This window comes from Oncorhynchus tshawytscha, linkage group LG26 (genome assembly GCF_018296145.1).
Source record: "Oncorhynchus tshawytscha isolate Ot180627B linkage group LG26, Otsh_v2.0, whole genome shotgun sequence".
Lineage (NCBI taxonomy): Eukaryota > Metazoa > Chordata > Actinopteri > Salmoniformes > Salmonidae > Oncorhynchus > Oncorhynchus tshawytscha.
Genome location: NC_056454.1, coordinates 22,290,405 through 22,314,801, shown reverse-complemented (window position 1 = coordinate 22,314,801; position 24,397 = coordinate 22,290,405). Strand labels below are relative to the sequence as shown.

The following is a 24,397-nucleotide window of genomic DNA, read 5'->3' as shown; positions in this document are numbered from 1 at the left end:
TCTGCGAGAAAGTATACACTTCATAGCAGCCTTACAAATTATGCAGCGGTTCAAGTTGCCATGGCAGGAATGACTGAGAGAGGCGACCAGCCTCTCCACCAAACCAATGACTGTAAAAAATAATTGACAAAGCCATCGATCACGTGACAACATTCATTCTTATGTGAAGACTCAATAGCACATTGAAGCCAAATTCAGTCAATTAAGATGGCATCTCATGGAGACATATCATGCGCAGTTTGAGCTACTCCAGGAAGTGACATTGCAGGCTCTCCGTGCTGCCCCCTCTCATTGAGTAACTGTAGTTGAAGGCCGACCAGGGTACTGCAGGCTGCCATTAGTAACTAAATTATCCTTATAACTGCTTCTGTGTGCGATACTTTTTTTCGGTCCAAGGACATGCATCTAGTGCATTAGAAGCAATTATTGGTACTATGATTGTCTTCTAAACATTTCTTTATTTACTTATTTACAGAAAGATTGACCACGAAGATTGCCATTCCCATATTCACAATATGGGGGATCACGTTCTGCAAACAATGCCTGCTGCACCGCGTTCGGCCTTTCACTCCGGTGAAAGCTGCGCTGCTGCTATGTTTAGTTGGGGAGACTGCAGGTCTTTCCCTTAACTTTCTGTTAGGCAGAAAGCTTTTGACTTTCCCTATCACCGAAATGTGCCCAAACCAGAGAAGACACAAGCCACAAGATGTGCTTTCTTTAAAAGTCTACATCCATGAGCGCCACAGACTATGCCCCCCCGCCATAATGTAGTCCGGCAGTTGCAGTCTCCTGAGTATTTCATTCAAAGGAAGCTTAGAAAAAAATACATGATTTTTAGTCAAAGTGTTGCCTACTGAAAATCAATTGCGTACACCAAAAACATCCGATTTGTCGAAAGGTTTAAAAGTAGCTTGAATCCACACCCCCGTGCCTAAAATCGGGTTATTTTCTCACCCGTTTGCATTGTCAGGATGGATTTCGTATAGGTAGCGTATCGTGCTCTTTTGCTGTTGACATCGAAACTGGAAAATATTCGCTTTTTTAATCTGAATTCTTATCTTTCAAACGGCTCATCTTTACTTGAGTAATACGTCTGTGTTCAAAGGGACCATTTGTGTTTAAGTGTGACAGTATGACTATATAGGATTTTATACGTTTTAAAACGGGCTGTAACATTTTCTTTCGGGACCTAAAGTGTTAATTTTCCCCCTCCGTTGGCCATAGAAGAGAACGCTGCGTGGGCTGCAAGATCATTTGAGAGTGCATTTTGTTTCTCCTCCAATCCGATACACAGAGCTCAATCCCGATATGCCCAATGGGGAGAAGGGGTGGCTCTAACGAATTTGAATGAAGAGAGTATCTTTCGGCGCCATTTTCGAGTGAGCTGCGTTTGCTTCAACAGCTGTGAGGAGCGGCTGCTGAGAGTAGGCGAGTCGAGCGCTGGAGCTGTCGAAAGAGAAGAAAATGATTTCCAGACACTCAAAAAAATATCACAAACATATAAAAATTATCCCGGAAAAAGAACACCGATGGATGGTGGACGAATTAAAGGAAAAATAAGTAAAATAGTACGTCGTATCGCCCGGTAGAGACGTTAGATGGTTAGCTAGTGGATGCTAGCGAGAAGAAAGGGGTGTCCGACTTGGCTACCTTGAGAAATGCAACATTTAGAAATACATTTGCGACAAATTAGTGGACCGCTCTAAAAAATAATTTAAAAATTGAGAAATTATTTCAGGGTCAAGTGAGTGGAGTATGACCGGTGGAATGTGGATTGGTTACAGTTATAGTCCGTTTTTGTTACGTTCAGTTTGAGCGGGAGGCGCTGAACGGGCTGTCGGCGCGGCTGTCAACATGCACGGCAAGCTGTGGCTTTATCGCTCGCTTTTGAAGACGATACAATGATTTACATTAGGGGTTGTAAGGCTGAGGACACCGTTTTATATGTTATCCACTTTTTTCTATTTTTGAGGAATTTAAGTATAAGTAGTCGCCTACCTACTAATTTGATCATGTTTTCTAGTTAACGTTAGTGGATTCGCCTGATGGAAAGCTTTTCACAACCTCTCATGGTAAGTGTGTGTGTTGATTGCTGTTTAACTAACAAGAACATTTAATAACCTGCCACCAAATCGACAATCCTACCAGCTTGTGATACGTCTATTTGCTCACTGATTGTCTCGTTTGTTTTGACATCCCGATGTTTTTAGCCTAATGAATAACTAGCTACGTTGTGTAGGTAGTCTAATTGTCTGTCCGAACAGTTGCCAGTTTTGCTATCGTTTTAATGTATCTTGATTTAACATCTTAGTTAATTCCAAAGCGACCAAAATAAAAATCAGCTGGCCTAGTTAGCACTTTTTTTCCTTTGAATGAGATGGTGTTTGCTCAGTCAGTCGTTACAATGTGGCGCTCGCCTGTGTGATTGCAACATACGGTTTAACTTTTACCAAACTACTGGCAACTGTAGTCAGTACTGAGTTAAGACAATTAAAATGTACAAGCGGTGTTGTCAAGGCTGCGTGAATGTCTGATACAATGCAATGTTTCAGCCTTGATTGACTTGCACTAGGTAGCCAGAATATTAATCGCATTGAATAATAATAGTATGCTATAATGTAACGTTTGTTACCAGAGTGAGTCCTTTACTGCAGTTTAAACTACCAATTAATTTACTTGTGCGCTTTATTCCGTGGCGGGGGAGGCGACTTGCTGACACTAGACCGATGCAATATGGTAGGCTCTAATACGAGTCATACTATTTTCGTCCTGTCGTTCACTGTACTGAAATCGTGGCGCTGTGTAAAACTTTATCCAACTAGAAAAAAAGCGTGTCGTATTGTTAGGCCTGCTCAACAAGGAAATTATATTATTTCCCCACGTAATATACACTTCAGTTATTTTAATCCTGCCCCACCATGGCCTTTAGCTACTACAACTCTTCATACAGAATAACCTACTTATTTCTGTTTACTTTTTAATCCTGAGCTCCTTTCCACCAAGCAATTATAGTCATCTGATTATTTTTTGTAGCCTACCAAACTACTCAGAACTCCCCCTTCCTTGTCAACAAAACTAAGTGTCGACTGGTCTGCTGCAGTAGGGGTCAAATGTCTTAATTGATGTAAAGGTTTCTACTCTTGTCATGTGATGTCAAAATGGGGTTAACAAGAATTAAAACTTGGGCCAGTTTCCACATCTCTTGGTCCCAAGCACATTGCATTTAGACGGTCTCCCCTCGGGAACTCTACCTACTCTAGAGTTGAGGCTTTTCTAATTGTATTCATTCGAAATTGAATATGACCTACTCTTGCCATTTATTTTTCTCAAGGAATTTCCCCCCAAAAAACAAGGTTTGATTGCTTTTCTTTTAAAATATTTTTGATTTGGTGCAACCCTGTCCCTGGGTTGTCTAAACTGCTCACGACTTCTACAGCATAACCAAATATCTATTGAAATGGCTCCTGTTGAATCCAAGGCGTGTATTAAGTGACAGCCTGACTTGTATGTACAGGGAAATATCAATTATACTTGAACTTAAGACAAAATGTCTATTGTTACTAGCTACCATTGTAGCAGAACAGAGATGATGTATTTGATTTTGTATCAATTAGGCCACCCTACTATGGTCAGTTAAAGCAGATGGGAGTTAGTTTTAAACCCTGGGCTTAGACAGGAGTAGTTCTAATATAATTTTGTTCCTGTGATCTCTGCTAAACCTAGCGTGAGGGGAAAAACCCTCAAAACCACATTGTGGAGGTGGTAATGCATGAAGCTTTTTTTCTGTTTTTTATTTATTTTTTACAAGCCCAATCTTGAGCATATGAAGTTCTCACGTTGTCATTCTATAAGGAAAGGCATCAGAATTTGAACTTTTGGGTTTGTAGAATGCACCATGTGAAATACACTTTACTGTTTTGAGTGCTATCAAGTGAACATTTTCCCCCAATGTCGATTATTGGTATGTTTGTGTTGACTTAAACTGGCAAGTGCAGACTGGTGTCAAGTATTCATTTGCCCAGTTGAACTCGGTTCTCCAGAGAGAAAGGGGGAAAAAGAGACCCTCCAATGCAACATGAGTGTAGTTGTGAGTGTCATATGCAGCCCATATCATGCTCAATACGGTAGTTTTGTCAAGAAGTGATACTGAAGTTAGCAGTGCAGCATTTGCAGGAAGTAGACACAGTGGCATAGGAAACATTTTTAATTATCTGCGTCAACAAAAAATGTAGGCTAATGGATATTGTTGGATGTCAAATATTGGTGCTAGCTATATCATTGCTGAGAAAAGGGATATATCTGACCAAGTGTTAGTCAGCTGAGCCCAGTAGTGAAACACAAGTGTTTGTGTAGTTCTAGAACGTTAATGACATTTGGTGACTCATCATTCTGTATTCTCAGGCCCCTCTGGCAAAATGGGCTCCCACCCCCATTTCCTGGTGGATTGTGCCTCCTCTGCTCTCCCGGCCTGCTCACACGTGTGATAGCCGGTCTGTAGAGAACCACCCCATGCAGCACAAACTCTGTAGTATTTAAATTCACCATGATGCGAGCAGGTTTTTACAGGTTTTGTTGGTTATTTTCAAGGACACTGGTGGAGTGTGGTTCCACAACTATGCCATGTCTAAGGCAGGCCATAAAGAGGCAATAGTGGTGACTCCCTCATAAAACAGGATACTACTTCACAAGTCCTGATAGTTTTTACTCTTAACTGGTTCACTGTGGGGAATCCATGTTTGAAATTATTTGTTGAGTATTATGGTATTATGTAAAATGTAGTATTGATATGTTCTCCCCACAAAATGTATGGCTGCTGTTGATGTCACAAGTGCTTATATAATGTGTAGCGTATTAAGTTGCTTCTGTCATGCATACATTTTTCCTGACTTGTTTTGCATTGGCGTCAGTCTTTGCATAGGCCACAGTGCATCCTAGTGTCACATTTGCACACGGCAGATTATTACACCTGCCCCTTCTACTAAATGACGATTCCTGTAGTGTAGGCCTACTAAAAACGATATCTCAGGTTGGTGTGATGGGCAAATATATTAGTCTTACATTTTTTATGCTGATGAAGTGGCAATGCCACTTGTATATCAGTGAGGGCTTTGAAAAATGTTGAAGTTTGTGCAGTTCTTATTTAGTGTGTGTGTGTATATATCTATATCACACAGTCCCTTCAGATAGTCACACCCCTAGACTTTTACACATTTTGTTAGACTGAATTTAAAATGGCTGAAATTGAGATTCACTGGCCTATAGACAATACCCTATGTCAAAGTGGAATTATGTTTACAAATTAATTAAAAATGAAAAGCTGAAGTGTCTTGTGTCAAGTATTCTACCCCTTTTATGGGAAGCCTCAAGTTCAGGAGTAAAAAATGTGCTTACGTTTCATGGACTCACTCCGTGTGCGATAAGTGTTAAACATTTTTTTGAATGACTACCTCATCTCTACCCCACGCACAATTATATGCAAGTTCCCTCAGTTGAGTAGTGAATTTCAAACACTGATTCAACCACAAAGACCAGGGAGGTTTTACAATGCATCACGAAGAAGGGCAGCTATTGGTAGATGGGTTATAAAAAACAGACATTGAATATCCCTTTGAGCATGGTGACATTATTAATTACACTTGGTATCGATACACCCAGTCACTACAAAGATAGATGTCCCTCCTAATGTAGTTGCCAGAGAGGAAGAAAACTGCTCAGGGTTTTCACCATGAGGCCAATGGTGAATTAAAAACCTTTAGCGCGGTTGTGATGGAAGAAATCGGAGGATGGATCAACAACATTGTAGTTTTTCAACAATACTAACCTAATTGACAGAGTGAAAAGAAACCCTGTACGGAATAAACATGTTCCTAAACATTCATCCTGTTTGAAATTGGGCACTAAATTGCGGCAAAGAAATTAATTGAATGTCCGGAATACAAAACGCTATGTTAGGGGCAAATCAACACAAGTCTTGAGTACCACTCTTCATATTTTCAAGCATGGTGGTGGCTGCATCATGTTATGGTGAAACTTAATCCTAGAGGGAAAACCTGGTTGTCTGCTTTCCACCAGAAACTGGGAGATGTATTCACCTTTCAACAGGACAATAACCTAAAACGTGGCCATATTGACACTGGATTTGGTTTTCAATAAGATGGTGAATGTTCCTGAGTGGCCAAGTTACAGTTTTGAATTACATATATTTTAAAATCTAAGGCAGAACCTGAAAATGGTTGTGTAGTGATGATCAACAACCAATTTGACACCTTGAATAATTTTTTTGTTTAAGAATAATGTGCTAATGTTGCACAACTCAAACTCACAGCTGTAGTCGCTGCCAAAGGTGCTTCTGAAAAGTATTCACTTGGGTGTGTATTTCATTTTCAATAAATGTGCAAACATTTCTAAAAACACATTTTCACTTTGTCATTATGGGGTATTGTGTGTGTGTGTAGATGGGTGAGGAGAAAACATTGAATACATTTTGAATTCAGACTAACACAACAAAATGTAGAATAAGTCAAGGGGTATGAATACTTTCTGAAAGCTGTGTCTGTGTGGGGATATAGTACTGTGCAGTGCAAAACCTTTTATATCCCAGTAAATATTGCTCAGTCTGTATGGACAACATGTGTTGTGGTCACTAACGCTGTAATTCTATGGCTTTGCTGTGCGGACACCTTATGGTGGTTGTATGGATGTGCTAGACTGCTGATATGTCTAAATGCAGTATTTAATGTATTAGTGATGCCGATAACATCACTCATTACATTTTAACTAATGCTGTCTGGTTGCACCATTTTTAAATCCTCCACAATAAGTTTGACTCCATCCTATTGAAACACATGGTGTATTTTACAAGTCAATTCAGGCTTGACTTAAGGGAAGCTACTGGTAAACATGGCTGCCCCACTTACTTAAAATACTCATACTTACAGAATATTATGTAATAACATTTGAAAATATGGTTGTCCTTTTTTGCTTCAGCCTTCCAGTTAGGCTTTTCACTTTCTTTTTTACACTGGTTGTAGTCAAACCGTTACAAGCGGTCCTTGAGCTTAATTGTGTACAAATATATCATTCATATTGTTTGTGTATGTGTGCCAGTCCACACAACTGTAAGATGACTGGGATATAGTCACTCTCTTTAGGCCACATCAAATGAAATGGAGTATCTTATCAGTCAGTCAACCGCATGGGGGAGATGTGAGAATGTAGCCATAGTGGCACTCTGCTGGGCCTCTTTTCCTCTGGGTTTGTGGTTGTTTCATGATGTCCCCACTCTACCGGCCCCCAGCATCACAAAGCGGCATAGCCCTCTTTACACGTCACGAACGGGAACTGTGGATAAATCAATTTTTTTGTATCAATGTGTCTATTGTAGTTATATTTTGGGGCCCTATGCTAAACCTAGCTTGTCGGATGGGGAGGGAGATACTGTCATAGGACTCAAATGTGGGAATGCATCGCATAACAGCTTAACTGTAAGTTGGGGTTTGTGTGTGAATTTAGACACTTGTCAGAATGGAGAGTGAGTTTTGGCCCAAGCGTGTTGATGGGGTGCACTGTGTACGTGTGAGAGTGCTTTGGATACACTGGGGGTGTGTCTCAAATCCACACACCCCTCTTTTCCTCTTTCTCTCACACACCCCTCTCTTCCTCTTTCTCTCACACACACTGAGCTTGGATCCTAATCTCCCTCACTGCTAGTTCTCTGGCCTGCTCCTCTCATGGAGAGATGACTCATGTTGATTACTAATGCGACAGGCGTTGGTTTGGTGTCAGTGTTTATGGCCGGGTGAGGGTTGTTTCTCTGTCATTTCTCTGTGGGTCCAGTGCCGAGGAGGCGTCGGTCGGGACGTAGCTCTGAAATGGCCGGCGTCACACTGCTTCTGCTTTGTCTACTTCCTGTTGATGGCTTTTCTGGCCCTGCAGTGGGGAGATGGAGCAGCTCTATTGAAGTGGTGAGTAGTCAAGAGAAACACCTAGTTCTAGTGTTTTGGTAGTTAACCAAGTTTTGTGTACAATGTACATTAATGTGTTTGGTTTACCGTACAGGCAGGGCAGTTGTGAGCCTGGGATTTTCTACAGTTCTACACTGGGATGTTTGCTATGTGAGGGGACGGGTGTGTGTGGGGCATGCTTTTTTCTCCAGACGCATGCTGGTCATGGGAATAGTTGTATGGGAAGCCCTCTCCCTAACCTTGACTGGATGTCTCCCCCCCCAGTTTACTATACATGCATCTGGACTGGTATGTAGAGTTGAGATAAGGCTGTTTGTGTTAAGGTTTTCAATTGGGTTTTATGTTTTCCACATACAACCGGATTTGAATTTTGTTTATACCTCTCCTCTTCTGCATTATCAGATGGTCGGCCTGCCAGGCTTTTTTCTCATCCCTAGTGTTCTCAGTCCTCAACATGAATTGACTTGAAAATATATTGTGTAGTGTTTTCCAGTTGATCTTTTTCCTTTATTTTCTCTAGTGCTGTGTTGGAGTGAGAAGGGCCCTACTGTAACAGACCCGCCTGACCGTGAATGGGGAGATTGCACACTGGGCTGATTGGTGCTCTGAGGTCACTCGCAAGTCTCCATTAGTGGAGTCGCGTGAAATGAACAAACTGTGTAGGCTTGGTTTGTGTGAGTGTGTACCTTCTCTGACATTGGTGTTGTGCAGAGGGAACCCCAGTCAGTCAGTTAGCTCTGCGGTCACTCTGCCTGCCTTGTGCTCTACTGGGCATGTGTTGTGTGTTGGACAAGTGGGAACGGACTGCTGGAGTTTTTGCAGGATTAACACCCACAACTGCATGACTGGTGTTTCTATGGCTCAGAAGGGTTCCTATTTATAGATGTCAGGCCTGGTGTAAATTACTATAAACAATAAACTGAACCTCTACCTCCCTGCCTGCACACACCCCTGTCCAAAACAGTTACCTCTGGCTAGTTACTCACAACATTAAACTCTACTATTTTAGGGTGGAATTAACTCTCTAAAATACATGAATACACCCAAACCAAGTGTGGAATGGTCAGCTTTAAGTCCCTAACCATTCTAGATGAATGCTGAGAATTGTGATTTTGGTTTAATGTGACTGGATTTTGGTAGTTGGGTTCTGTTAATAGTGATTATATTCTGTTCAATTTATTGTAATGATTTATGAAAAATGCAGTGTCATGTGTGTGGGAGAGGGATAGTAAGAAATGTGTTTGTAGGTTCTGTGTCATTGAAGTATAATTCAAATGTAGGCCTATATTATATTTTAAAGTGATTGTCATCTTTAAAAAGTCAAACATTCTTAGATAATGGACAAGAACATGCCTCCATACACAAGTACCCAGTTCTTCCAACTTCAGTCTAGTTACACCATGTAGTTACACCATGTAGTTACACCATGTCATGGTGTAACTAGACTAAAGTTGGAAGTACATCTGGGTTATTGTGTATGGAGGGATGTGCTTGAAAATAAAGCCATAGCTAAGGAAATTGCCCTATTATGTTGAGTTTGACTTTAAACAATAAATAAATAATAATATAATGTATCTAGTGTGACATCTAAAATGGATGTGAAGTTGCATGGGACTGCTTTCAAAACTAAAATCCTTTCCCAGAATGTAATATCAGGCATGTATAACTTGTCCAGTTATTTGAAATGTATTTGCATGTTTGGTATTAGTTGCTGTCTAAACTGAATTATGATGTAACTGCTTTTTATACTCGACAGCATTGTGCATACAATCCTCATAACCTACTTAAAATAATCAAAGAAATTATAACTTTCCCTCAACTAAAGTCGATGTATCAACTCTTATCAAATTAATTATTTAAATGATAATCATTCTCCCATTGAATAACAAAGCAACATTTTAACATTTACATAAAACAATTTTCAGTATAGTTTAGAAACTTCTTAGAAATGTACCATATAGCCTACACAACATACACACATAGCAGAACAGACTTGTGTTACAAATGAGGCTAAACTAAATTTGCTCTTGACAAGAGAAGGGTTTGTGATGGGGGGGGTCTAGAGCGTCCTGCCCCTGTGGAAGGGGGTCACTCGACCTTTGCCCCCAGAGTCAGGTCACTCTGAGTTGCTTATTCAGGGTGCGAGCCATAAGAACTGGTTAAAAGGCTGAGGAACAGAGGCGACAATGGGAGAGAGCAGGGAAAGGTTAAAGCCATAATGGTGTGTGTGTGGATATTGGGTTGTAGTGACAACTGGTCAAGGCTCCTCTTGGCCCACTGATGCAGTCTGAGGCCTCATTCAATCACCTGGTTCGTGAGTTAATTTATGATTTTTCATGAAGGTAAAGCAGGAGCGAGAGAGACCCAGAGAGGGAATGTCTCAAGGAGTGGGAGTGGTGTGTGTGTGGAGTGCACAAGTGTATTATTTTTCTTTCTTTAGATCAAATCGGGTTAGATTTATTTTTCAATCAACCGGGAGAGCGGGTATGCAATTTAATTAGAAAAATATGACATGCCTGACGTGAAATGTAATCAACTGAAATGAAGTAAGTCTGTATACTGTAGTTGCTGGTATGGAAAGTGGGTGAAGTGGTACAGATAGTTTAATTCTTTATTACGATGTACATGAGTCTGAAGCAATAATATTATTCAGGCAATAATTAACACTTCTCGTGTTTGTATTTATATAGTGACCAGAATACACCTTTGCTACTGCAGATCTTCAATAGAAAATGTCTATGGATTTTCAGTTTTTAATTAGTGTTCTAGATAAACCACTATAAAACTTGGACCTTATATTTCTAGTTTTCTTGTCAGCGTCATGAAATATAGGCCAGTTGCAATTGAGGCCCCCATTTCAAAACCTCTTTTAAAAAGGGGACATATTTAAGTGACCTATCTAGAAGTCATTTGTGGTTTGCTTTGCTGCCCATTTAGTTGTCAGTGGCCATTTAACTAATTCTCTGAGAAAATTTGTATTCAGTATGAGGGAAACGGAAATCTATTAATCATTAGTTTCCTTGTGTGTCTTTTGACCCACCTTGTCCAAATTAATATTTGTGCCTCAGAGAGGGAGAGTGTGTATTTGTATCCCTCGCTCACACTGTCCTGGTTAAGTACTTTCTGTTCTATGAACACTTAATAGAACACAATGGAGCAGGCATGATCTCTTTAAGCCAAAAGTACTCCGCCACAGAACACCTGGGATACTGCCATCAATGATCAACACTATCCCCTGGTCATGTAGATTTTGTGTATCATACTTCCCGTGGAGTCTTGTACAGGTGAAAAGGCTTCAAGTTGAGGCTCACCAAAATCTTAACTGAAATGGTAAAAAATATGAAATACTGAAAAGATTGTGTTAGGAGGCCATAGGCTGTGTTTTAATTTATTAGAATTTCATTGTTGCGTCCTATCAGCTGTTTAGTCCAATTTCACCTTTTTGGGGGGGTAAATGACTAACTAAAGATATCATTTCTCATATGGTGTAACTTGTGTGAAAATTAAATCCTGTGAGAAAATCCTAGGCCAAATGTCTTTTTAGCTAACTGGCAGTGCTGCTGTTAATTTAGAAGTTGTAGTGTAATTAAACTGTAAGATGCCAAATGTGTTTGTTCACTTCTCTGCTCCCACCCTGTAATACCAGGGCCCATCTCCCGACACAGCACTGTTAACACTGGGTTATTTCCTTATACACCCACAGTTGCCCAAGATGGCGTCATTGTTTGTTAATCATTATAAACACCCGCTTAGAGAATAGAAAAACCACACATTATTCTCTCATTTCTGATGTGTTTTCCAAATGCTTTATTTTAAACTCTGACAAGGTCCAGTTGTAATTCATGGTGATGGACTTCATATCCTTGGATTTTGGATGCCTCTGTTGTACACACAGATTTGTGGTCATTTTTCACACACAACCCAGTCCCCTTCTAATAAGTTACACCAATCATTTATGAAGATGCTATCGCTGGCTGGCCAGGGGGGAGTGGATCATCAACTAATTAATGGTCTTCCAGACGTCCCTTTTTTTCTGTTGGTGACATTGATCAGAGTTGTTGAATTGTGCCATAGTGCATTAGTGATATTACTAGAGTGGTTATCGGACCTGATCAAATCAGCGGAAGCAGGCGATATTTGGAAACTAGGGTAACCATAATTGTGCCTATGATGCTAGTTAATACCACACCATAACTGGTGTATCACATTATAAACCCTTTGTCTGTTTGCTGCTCTACTTTTCAATAGGTTCCCCTTTGACCAGATGGAAGTTGAAGGATGTTTCATTCAAACAGCAGTCAACCATATTTTTTCCCCCCCAGTATAATAAATGTGACTTAGCAGAGTTGGGGACTAGTCTGTCAAGTGACTTGGACATTGTGATTAGATATTTATGTCCCTTTGTCATGCTGTGGTTCAGTCTAATATTACTTATGTTCTACTGATCTTAGGGGATATAGTGAGTAATGAATTTTCATTCTTGAACTGACTGATTACTTTCAAAATGGGCATTTTCTAGCAATTGCCAGATTTTTATTGTTGAATAATTAAGATGTACATGTCTGAGCTGTAATATTTGTAATTTTGGAAACAAAATGCTGTATGCAGATGAATTATATTTACTTAACCCAAGCCTTGGGGCCAGATTTATAAACGTGGCACTATAGTTTAGCTAAGTAAAACTGGCCTGATGTGCGATTTGAAAGTGAAGTGATTGAAACTGCATCACCCCTTCAATTTAGCTGATTCAGTCTCAACCTGTCATAATACACAAACACACGTGATCTGTTGTAGAAGAGAGAAAAAGTACAACCTCAGTACTTTGCCTTTTTTATTTAGCTGATTATTTACCCACATTCTCTTCTGTGCTTTTCAGATGGTTTGAGAGTCCTGGAGTTCCTTTCAGACACTGATAGGCCATCTGGATGCTGCTTTCGGGTGATTCCTCACAACTTGAGAAATTATTATTTTAATTTCCACAATGTAATCCATATAATGTTCCTTTGGAGGAAGTATTGTTGGCATATATTTGACATTTTGTATCTAAAAGCATATTTGAGAAATAATCAATCCGTGTTGGCCTACCCAGACACCATAACTGTTGCTCTATATGGGGCACAAACAATCTTCATGTCATTTAAAACCTCATTGTATGCTCTAAAATGAGGAACATTTACATAATTAAATCTATTAGGATTTTGAAAAGTATGAAAATTATACATTTCTCATTGTGTTTTATGGACTGTTTTACTGACACAGAAGGTAAGAGTGGGATCTCTGGGACTTTTTTGTTAGTTATGACCAAATATATGTGGGGTATGTAGAACTCCATTCTTCCTATTGCGAGTATATTATACTGTACTCTGCTGTTCTGTACTGGCAATAGAAAGAATGGAGTTCTACATACCCCACATATATTTGGTCATAACTAACAAAAAAAAGTCCCAGAGATCCCACTCTGTAACAGTCTGTCAGTAAAATATGAGAAATTGAAGTCTCTCTATTTGTGATACTTTTCAAAATATGAAATGTACATTAATCTTGCAAAATGAAATGTTTTACTCATTTTAGTGGACAAGATGCATTTTGTACCCCATATATATCAACAGTTATGGTATCTTGCAATGCTCCTTGGTAGGGCTGAAATTTAAAATATGCTAACTTGGAATAATTATTTCCAAAAGCTTCTAAATACAAATTTCAAATATATGTCAACAATACTTCATCCAAAGGACCATTTTTATGGATAAAATTGTGACAATCCCCAAAAAATCCCTTTTTGTTCTAGTTTCATGTGGAATTACCGTTTCTTTCTCCGAAGTGTGAGGGGGAGAGAGTGAGCCAGAGGATGAGGGTATGCAGGAGAGGGAGTTGGAGAGGATGTGTGTGTGTATGCAGGGAGTGAGAGGTGTGTGTGTGTGTGTGTGTGTGTGTAAGGGAGAGAATCAGATGATGAGAGATGGAGCTGGTTGTGGTGGTGCTGTAGCAGCACAGAATGGTTTGTGGGTTACACAGAGATGCAGGCCGTACTGTGCTGCCGCAGTAACGCCTGGACAGACAGCATCTGTGGAACTACCCGGAAGAGTATGTGGGAGAGTGTGTGTGGGATCCGACTGCCTCATCACTGGCTGCCTTGCTGTAGCAGCACGTAAATATTGGAGTTAAAACTACTGCTGAAGCCTCCAGTATTGAACGTGCTGCTGAAGCAAAGCTGACCGCTTACCACCGTTAACTTACGGCAAGTCTGCATGCATCAGTCCCTCTACTGCGCATCGCAGGAGAACGGTGCACAGGAGAAGACACCGAATGGAGAGGGACGCTGTGTGTCGTCATAATGACAGGTACATAATTATTAGGTTAAGCAGTTGTTTTTGTCCATTTAACTTTTTTACATGTATGTTGTATTTTATAGTTCATTTTTTGGGGGTTATGTTCATATATTTGTATATACATGAACATTTTATTTGCACATTAAATCATGCAAACAAGTAATAATTTAGACTGGCCCATGTTTTTTTTGTATTGAAACGCATTTGTATTGCATTGTCTAATAAACGTTTTTGAAATGATGCACGTTTTCCTTTTTTTATATTCTCACTATATTAAGTTCACACTTCGCAGTGTTTTAAAGTTACCGTACAACAATAGACCATCATGGTGTTAATGTGTATTTTCAAGCCAAATGCTAATTATATCTCCATGCACTTATCTTCAGAGAAAATCCAATTATTGAAACGATACAAATAAGCAACGTAATTTATCAATTGACCATATATTTTAATTCTATGAAGGTTATGTGTATAGGCCTCTTGCACCAGCTTTTTGTAAAACGTTTTACTGTGCTGTAACAAAATCTAGTTTTTCAACCGCCTACAATGCCTTTTGTGGGAGAAGAATACACATTAGAACCTTCACCTTTGCACTGCTGAGCAAATCAATTGAGCATTATTTTGGTCAAGATAGGCCTTGAACAAGAGTTAGTAAAACGAAGTAGCCTCCTAGCCTGTGTATAGGCCTCAAGTGAGCCGCACTGTACGTTCCACTGTCTAATTTACATCCATTCAGTTTGACTAACAGGCTGTATCGGCCTATTCGGGTAAATTAGCTTTTTGGTTTCTGGGAATATTCCAAACACTAATTTCCAGCTGATCCGTTTTAAATGTAAACTTAATGTGTATAATTTAACCCTAATTTCGAAGCTTTTGGGGATGGTTGCCTATTTTGACAATTATATGAGGCAGAGAAATAGGCTTGTTTGGCTAAGTGAGTAGAATTTTGGAATTGGCATGTATATTTTAGCAAGTTATGGGCAACCGAAGACTCGTAAACTTGTCCAACTCATTGTGGCTCGCCTTCAATTAGTTTATATTTATAGCACTAGTCTTGTCAACACCTAAATAATCGCGAATGTTACCTGCGAGTTTATCACATCACACAGTGAGTTTCACACCTGTATATAGCGGTAAGGTCACCGAATAGGCGTATTGGGACTGACAGATCTGTGGCTAATCGTGGGCAGAAGGCATGCTATACTGTAGCGTAGCATATATGCTACTGATGATAGGCCTAACTTTGATAAAGGCCAGTGATATATTTACAAGCCATGGCCTACGAGTTCCTGCAAGGCCATGCATGGTCACACTCGGCAACTTGCAATCTACCGAGGCTAACGCTTGATCTATACTTTTTTTTGTCAATGTCCTTCAGATTATTGTGGCGTTGCAGCGCGTGATCAGCCTATTAAGTGTTCCTTCCAGGGAATTTGGCCAATTTGAAATGTACCAATGATATTCCCTAAGTGACCTGTCTATTGGCCTCTAGCGTGTCTATATTATCAGCAATTTAAAAGAGGATAGTCTACATAGATAATATATTGTGCCAGCTAGCATAAACAAATCAATTTGATAAATTCCTATATACAATCAATTATCACACATGGAATAAACCCCGTCGCCTGTTATCAAGATGAGTCCCATTATATGTCACTTGTGGCCTAAAATCTAATTTAAAGTTTCAGGCTAATGCAGTCAACCACCAAACCACGCCCTATATTCTAGTGTGTATTTTGTATTATTGTGAAACTTTAGCAAAATGATTTCGTGATCTCTGGCTTGCCTATAACAGGCTTGATTTTTGGGCCACCGTTTTTGTAGCCTCTACCAGACTTTCAACGTGAGCGAGGCCTGGAAGCCGAGGATACGGTTATTGTGACAAACAAATGGTGCAGAGCGCTGCAATGACAATTGAAGGGAAAAGGGCTTATCACTGGCTACCATGGTTTGAGTCCATATCTTATTTTAGGCTTATTCTAACTTTTTAAAGCAAGAATATAAAGCAATATGTTAATTTAGTATAATACACACATAGGCCTAGCCTACACACATTGCACTATAGACTACCATCCCGAGATGATCCGTGTCCCACACGTTTTTATAAGGCTATTTAAATCATATTTAAATGATACATATGATACATTTTTTTTGCAATTAAATGCTTAGCCTAAAAACTTAATTGCTAAATTACTTCTACAGACCTATTTCGGGTATCGACTATGGTGGGTTTTCAGGGGAGTATACTTAATGTAGGCAGTTGGATAGAATGCTTTACACTGGTCAAAAATAGTTCTATGCATTTATCCTTTACTTCCCAAACTTTGTCACTGCACATAATTAGCGAAAAAATATTGCCAGTTTAATTACGGGTATTTTCTCTTAAAACTATTTTGAGGAGCACCCATCCCTTTGTCATGACTTTTCCATGCTTTATTTTGTGAAATGATTCGACAATATTTAGTGAGAGGCCCTAATTGTACGTCTGAAGATGGAGTGCCTTTGAAATATAAAATAACATGTCTGTTTGGGAATAGAAAAGTGTTGGCCACGCATTATAACCTCTCGTTGCGCGTTTGGAAAAGGCTACCAATCATTTTTTTAAACATTTATTTTTATTCTGGTCATTTAAGTGCGCATCTGTTCCTTCATATAAGACAAATCATTTTACTTCAGAAATAATACAATTCACTAGTCAGACTCGGCCTAAACTATTGCATATTCTTAAACACCTAGTGTTCATCATAATATAAACTAAATATCTACATTTGGACGATAACTTTTTGGGGGTTATAAATACATCAGTGGACATGTTTTATTGTAAAGAAAGGCCTCTGAGACACAGTTCTGTTGATTGCGCAATTTGCGCACCATATGCAATTAGAGGTATAGCGTATATCAGCATTTCCCAACCTCGGTCCTCGGATCCCAAGTGGTGCACGTTTTGGTTTTTTACCCTAACACCACACAGCTGATTCAAATTATCAAAACTGGATTATTAGTTGATTATTTGAATCAGCTGTGTAGTGTTAGGGCAAAAACCAAAACGTGCACCACTTGGGATCCGAGGACCAAGTTTGGGAAACCCTGGCCTATATGTTATTCCCACGGAATGTTATCCAATATGTTGAATTTAGTTGGATTTTGAATAATTAATTGGAATTGTTAGAAAATGATTGTTATGTAAGATCATTATGCATGCAGGCACCATTTCATCAGGTCATGTCATCACCCAATATTTTGGGTGCATCATTATGCCTAATTATATAATATATAGGTATATTTGCATTTGTTTGAAGTCGTATTAGTTATATTAATTTAGTTATTATAGGAAAGAGAAAGACCAACTTTACATTTTCATACCTTATTTGCCCAGTCGGGCTATATATATACATGCTGTGACGTTGGTCCTGAATTGTGGTCAGTGCTTACATCATAGGTTCATGATAGGTTTGTTGTCTGATCACGGGATTTCCGTCAGGATTTCGTTCCTTCAGAAAATTCCAAACTGCAGGACATGACCAATGGACAGTAGAGCCTGCACGTTAATTTTTATTGGACCTATATACATGCAGTGCTGCAAATTTCAATTGAAAAGTTGTAGGCCTATGACATGGTTTGTTTTCTATATGTTGGAATAAAAAAAACGCGATGAGTTCTAAGAATTGCTCTTTTGTGATCCACTCGCAACATGCATGGATTGCATAGTTGCCCAGTGTAGGCAACAAGTGCCATCTATGACAACCCATGACTTTCAAAGTTGAGCACACATTGACAGGGACTGGTACAGTTGAGTCAATCTGTATTTCATCCCAGATGTGTAGGCTATAATTTATTGTTGCCTTTCAATTTTGCAAAAATATAAAGTCTGCATAAGCCCATTTTTTTTTTTGAATAATGAAAATTAAATTGCTATATAGCCTAACGTGATATTTAGACAAACCATGACGATGTCTGTATAGTTATGCAACATTCAACCTTGCCCCCCCGTGGAGGTTAAATCGCACAGTGATGACGGATCCACAGGGAAGGCCAGCATCAAACAATAATTTAGAACGCCTGAGCGAGTGCATGGCATTTCATAATGTCAGTATTTCATCTCACTTGAGCAGTGTGCACACCAATAGAGAAGGCTTCACTTCTGACGTTTCCCGGGAAGAGTGCACGTGCATAAAACAGCCGGACAATTTTTGTGAAACCCCCTCAGTCACTCAAAAATAAGGATGAAGAAAAAGACCAAATTGAAGTTTTATTTTTGGCAAAAGATGAGGCTGGTGACACGGGATGCGTTATGACAACAACAGACTGTCCGTAAAACTTACAAATAAATCAAACTCAGACTTTCTAGGTGTAAATATTAGGCCTTTGCTAAATAATCTAGCCTATGGCATGATCGTTATTTACTTTAATATGCACATGAGGTGACTCAGGCTTTGACTTGTAGTTGTTAAAGTGTGTGATCATATGGCTTGGAGAATGATGGCTGGTGCTCCAGGACAGAGCTGCTGCTTAACATTCACCAAACAAGCTGTTCTCAAATCTGACAACAATCAATGTACTGCAATAGTGTTTTGATTCTCGTTAAGTGTTATGGTTGTTCTGTTTATAGATTCGATATAAAATACTAAAATCATGATACATATGTGCTTGTAAATACTTGAATAGCTTTCTAGTGTTTTTTATAAATCTACTTAGGCCTATAACTTTTACATATAGGCTTTCTATCAGACTGCTGCAGCTTGCTTCAGATCCAAAAATAACATATTTGGAAATCTAAAGCAACCTACTACGTCAAAGAAATTTGCCAGTTGTGTGAAAGAGGTTCAGGATACATTTCAGCCACGCACCCACCAGGCATCCACTACCTCTCTCCAGCACTGCCACGCACCGGTAGCCATCTCCAGCCAGCCAGATAGCACGGGCAGGCAACTGTGGCAGAGCGAGGAGACTTGGGCTGACACCACGGTCAGGCTGTCCAGCTGCGGAAGCACCAGGGCGTATAGTAACAGGCACACAACAATCACGATGACTCTCCCCAGCGTTCTGCCGCTGACACGCTGGGTCGTTGAGCAATACGCGCTACTCTCTTGGGGGACCGAGAGCTTGTCCACATCTTTGAGCTTCACCGAGTCCCAATTTTTGACGTCGAAGTTCCGGACCATGTGACCGACATCCATGTCTATCCGGGAGGGTAGCGTCGTTTCCCGGACAACGCGCAACTTCTCCCTGAACTCCTGCATCTGCTGGAGGAAGCAGAAGGGGTCAGTCACATTCCTGAAGGACTCGGCGATGCTGACCGCGCGTCTCTGCTCCTCCAACGCAGCGCTTAGTTTGTTAATCTCGGGATCGTAGGCTTGCATCACCACCAACTTCAGCGTCTCGAAATCAGAGAGGATCTCGTTCTTTTTGTGGTCCAGGGTGCTGATCAGTTTGACGAAATAGTCCATTACTTTCTCTGCATCCCTGGAAACTAACTGCAGTGCATTCTTCTTACTGGCTTCCAGTGTCTCCAGGCAGGTTATGGTATCTGCGCTGCGCCAGTTCTCCACTCCCTGGAACAGCTCCTCAAACGCAGCTTTCTCCTGCTCATATGCGTCTTCCAGGGCACAGAATTTATGTCCTTTATGGTCGCCAGTTGTTATGCAAAATCCACAAATAAGTTTAAAGTCTGTGGCACAAAATATATTAAGCGGTTGACCACTGTGGTGTTTGCACAGCACCATCCTGGGTAAAAGTCTGATTTTGTTGTATTTCTCTACAATTCCGCGTAAGGAGTAGTTGATCTGGAGGGTGTTTATGCCGTTTTGAGGGGTCTCCTTGCGGCAACTGGGACATTTGAATGGGGGTCTCCAAACAGGTCCTCGGTTGTTCCCCTCCAGAATCCCCTCCAAGCACTTCTTGCAGAAGCTGTGTGAGCACGGCAGAACTCGCGGGTCCTCAAAGAGACAGCAGCAAATTGGGCAGGTGAGATCCTCCTCGAGAAGCTCCATGGTGTTCTGAAAAAAAAGACAACCAGGATTGAGTGGAGAACTAATCGAAAATAATAGGTCAATACACTATTCATCAATCATACATACCCGTTTATCTACATCACCTAGCAGCGCAATGATTCAAGCCAGTGATGGTGGAAATGCACATCACTAGAATTACACAGAACACTGGCTAAAACGCACGAAACTCCTGCGACTCCAGTGACTGGTGTTACAATTCAGCCAAGGTCAAAATGAGAAGCGTCGATGTGTCCGCGTAAAGGATGAAAATAGAAAGCGCTGTGGAACATCATGCCAGTTGCATTGGCTATTTGTCTGAAAGACGCTTCGCCACGGACCCTTGCCTAAGTTCAACGACCTACTTTTTAGTGTTCACGCTAGATTTGTTTTGTTTTCTGAGACGACATATCACGCAATCGTTAAAGTTGCACGCACAACACAACCGTTTCATCCAATTGTTCTATATGCAGAAGAGATGGTAACGATTAAAGTTCCCTGCCTCGACGGTAAAAGCCCGCTGAAACGTTTCCTTAGCAGTAGAAGCTATGCTACATAAACACAAACTTACACTTACGATTACCACTCAGTATAAACGAGTTGCAGTGTATAATTTAGATCACACACGAGTATGTCCTATTGGCAAGGTATTGGGTATGGTTATGACAGCTTTTGCAGGCGTAAAGCAACATGCAACTGGGGGGGAAAACCTCACCAGCTGCTGAGAAGCACAGTCCAACATACTTCTTGTTGCTGTGCAGACTTCGCCCTTTCCGGGATAAAAATTAACCATTTCATGATCACAGTGCTATGCTGTAGTGAACCTTCCAGCTCCAAATAGCGCCCGATACAAGGGGCGCGCAGAAAATGAAACCATCTCAGTAATATTAATGGACAACGGTTTTACGCACACATTTTTTTACGTTTCACAAACAAGATGCGTTTTCTTTTTCAGTACGAAAAATGCAGAGGATCCCTGCAAGTTGGAGTTGGGAGGGGGACTGTTGCCATGCAAAACATTACAGCATGAAAGACTGTCAACAACCACTATGTTTTTAGTCACCCGGTTTTTGTTCACTGTGTCTATCGCCCCACTTTTATACATCATTATGAAGTAATAACGATAATCTATTAAAGCAATAAGGCACGAGGGGGTGTGGTAATTGGCCAATATACCACGGCTAAGGGCTGTTCTTATGCACAACACAAAGTGGAGTGCCTGGATTACAGCCCTTACCCGTGGTATATTGGCCATGTACCACAAACCCCCGAGGTGCCTTATTGCTATTATGAACTGGTTAGAAACGTTTTGTCATACCCGTGCTATATGGTCTCATATACCACGGCTTTTATACCACGGCTTTCAGGCAATCAGCATTCGTATGTATATATATATATATATATATATATATGTGTGTGTGTGTGTGTGTGTGTGTGTGTGTGTATATATATATATATATATATATATATATGTATGTATATATATATATATATATATATGTATGTATATATATGTATGTATACGTATGTACGTGTACATATGTATGTATATATGTATATATATATATATATATGTATACATATATACATGTGTATATGTATATAGGTGTGTATATATATATATATATATATATATATATATATATATATATATGTATACATATATATGTACATATATGTACATAGAGAGATAGATAGATAGGTAGATAGAGATATATGTATATATGTGAACATCAGGTATGAGTTTAAGTTTGTAAATTAATGTTCAACTCCACCAATGCTCAGTGCATGGATACAAAGTAGCCAATTGGAAGCACTATCAAAGGACTTAGTGATATGCTACTGAAAGTGCTCCTTACATTTAAAAAAAATCACTACATATAGGTCTACCCAGCAACATTAGGGGTGTTCATTATAGGCATTTTCCCCTTTTTTTGGCAGGAGATGGAATTGCCACTCCACACACGATCATGTCATGTGTCCCAATGTTTGACACATTGATAACCAATAGCTACTAAGTCACGTGTAAAAAAAAATATGTTGACCTTGATTTTCTTCCCTTGTTTCCATGCCATCAGGAGCATCTGCGTATCTTCGCAAGCAATGCGATTGGACGCATTCGAGAGGAGAGTATGTTTGGCTCATGACACTGTGTTATGGATCCCACCAGGTGTCCCTGTTTCATAATGATGGTAGCTTTTCTCATGAGCTCCTTCAGAGCTCGTTGACTTCGTCGATGTGACTCTGTTTCCGGATATTTCAGCGCAAGGAAGGTTTCCACTAGTTACCACAGCCACAAATAGTCTATATCGTAAAATTCATGAAAACTAAAATGTGCTTTGTGTTCTTAATTTAAGGTTAGGCATAAGGTTAGCAGTATAGTTTAGGTTTAAAAATCACATTTAAAGAAGTTACATTGTAGAAATACACGAGATTTATGACTTTGTGGCTGTGGTAAGTAGAAGAGACCGTGTAAAATTGCTGCAATGTTTACGTGTTGTCTGGGATGCTGCGGAGATGGGGGAACGGGGCATCTTCCTCTCAAAGAAATGCCCATCGTCCAGTTAGACACGCATCATATGGGTGAGAGACAAAAACTTTCCGACGGTTGTTTTTTAAGCTGTAAAGGCCGGTCTGGTTAGCCTAACTTGGCTAACAAATCAACGTAGCTTGTTAGGGGTCTAACATCCACCTGGCTGTTTTCGGCACTGCAGTCGTAAATAAAAACATATTTAGATTTCTTTCTCCTTTAGGCACCGATGTAGTCATAGTGAAGAGTGGCCGGAGAATATGTGGCACCGGTTGTTGCCTTGCCAACGCTCCCCTGCACCAAAACAAGAGTTACTTTGAGCTCAAGATCCAGTCCACAGGTAAGTAAATTATTGAAAATGTGTCCATATACTGTCCACCTGTCTGTCCAGTTGCGATATTAGCATGTAACACTTTTTTAAAAATAATGTATGCCAGCAAAGCCACTACACAACACTAAACAATACATGAATTGCACTATTTTTGTAATTATTAGTATTTTTTTTTTTAATTTATCCGTTATTTTACCAGGTAAGTTGACTGAGAACACGTTCTCATTTACAGCAACGACATGGGGAATAGTTACAGGGGAGAGGAGGGGGATGAATGAGGCAATTGTAAACTGGGGATTATTAGGTGATCTTGATGGTTTGAGGGCCAGATTGGGAATTTAGCTAGGACACCGGGGTTAACACCCCTACTCTTACGCCATGGGATCTTTAATGACCTCAGAGAGTCAGGACACCCATTTTAAGGTCCCATCTGAAAGACGGCACCCGACACAGGGCAGTGTCCCTATAATGTTGACAAACAGTGCCCACAAACTGTTAGGGCCTTAATAAAACTGTCCCAACAGCAGAGTCCCAACACCTTACCACTGCTACACCTGGCTATCACCGGAGCCTTGTCTGACAGCGAAACAGTTAATTTAGCCTCATTTCCTGCCTTAAAAAAATATAGCTGATATGGTTGACTTGCTTAAACAAATGTGGTTTCTACTGACAAATGAGATGTACAAACTATGGCGTAAGGGGACGACGAGTGGCTAAGAGGCAATCTGTAATTTTGATTAAGACAATGAGCGATCTAGGACAGATGTAGTCAATATAACTTTGTTCAGCACTTTTGAAATGTACAGCGACAGAATTCAGAACATAGGCCGTTCTTACAGTATTCTCCCTGTACACCAAGTCAGAAACGTAGGATAAATAAAGGGGGCATATACGCAGACAATGAAAGTGCTTACAATATTAGATGACATTTCTCTAAAACAGGCTATAGGTTACATGTGCACCACCAAGTCAGAACAGTAGGCTAAATTGAGGGTTAAAGGGACCAAATTATAAGGGTGAGACGCATGGGCTACTAACAGCTTACTACACAACAAACACTTAGTATTACTTTCATAGCTACAGTATACATATCTCCCTGGCATATTACATGATTTATGTAGCAGCATACAAGACATTTCTGGACTCACTTTGTGAGTGTGCTCACTTTAACAGGAAGGTAACGCGGCAGTCCTTAGTGGGCAAATTTTGTCATCAAAGTCTGGCATTCTCTGGATTTATGGTGCTTTAAACACAAC

General features: G+C 40.1%; 2 protein-coding genes and 1 long non-coding RNA gene across 7 annotated transcripts in view; 2 read left to right on the top strand and 1 right to left on the bottom strand.

The window, feature by feature from the left end:
* Positions 1-6,553: 6,553 nt before the first annotated feature.
* Positions 6,554-14,534, top strand: LOC121840945. Its single transcript, XR_006080009.1, has 2 exons — positions 6,554-7,964; positions 8,485-14,534. It is a non-coding gene; the product is annotated as an uncharacterized LOC121840945 (long non-coding RNA).
* Positions 14,535-18,529: 3,995 nt separating this feature from the next.
* LOC112225379 (tripartite motif-containing 13) lies at positions 18,530-22,497 on the bottom strand. 5 transcript variants are annotated; one of them, XM_024389308.2, is made up of 2 exons: positions 22,326-22,497; positions 18,530-20,289 (listed from the first exon to the last, which is right to left on the bottom strand). In XM_024389308.2, exons 1-2 carry the CDS (start codon positions 22,362-22,364, stop codon positions 19,129-19,131), a joined length of 1,200 nt encoding a protein of 399 aa, XP_024245076.1. In that variant the 5' UTR covers positions 22,365-22,497; the 3' UTR covers positions 18,530-19,128. The 5 variants fall into 5 exon arrangements, with proteins under 5 accessions (XP_024245076.1, XP_024245075.2, XP_024245077.1 ...); XM_024389307.2 differs by lacking the exon at positions 22,326-22,497 and adding an exon at positions 20,996-21,066; XM_024389309.2 differs by lacking the exon at positions 22,326-22,497 and adding an exon at positions 20,371-20,989.
* A 64-nt stretch (positions 22,498-22,561) lies between these two features.
* Positions 22,562-24,397, top strand: part of LOC112225381 (SPRY domain-containing protein 7) — a 32,951-nt gene continuing 31,115 nt past the window's right edge. Inside the window, exons 1-2 of the mRNA XM_024389312.2 lie at positions 22,562-22,863; positions 23,034-23,150. Coding sequence (XP_024245080.1) covers positions 22,767-22,863; positions 23,034-23,150 — 214 coding nt within the window. The 5' untranslated portion in view covers positions 22,562-22,766. The remainder of the gene's footprint in view (positions 22,864-23,033; positions 23,151-24,397) is intronic.

What these genes read in the sequence shown, in the direction of transcription:
- LOC112225379 (XM_024389308.2), bottom strand. Translation starts at nt 22,364, where the DNA reads ATGCTCCTGATGGCATGGAAACAAGGGAAGAAAATCAAG. An exon ending in AACAAGGGAAGAAAATCAAG is followed by an intron (nt 20,290 to 22,325) that starts GTCAACATATTT and finishes CTTTTTTTTCAG; the next exon opens with AACACCATGGAGCTTCTCGA.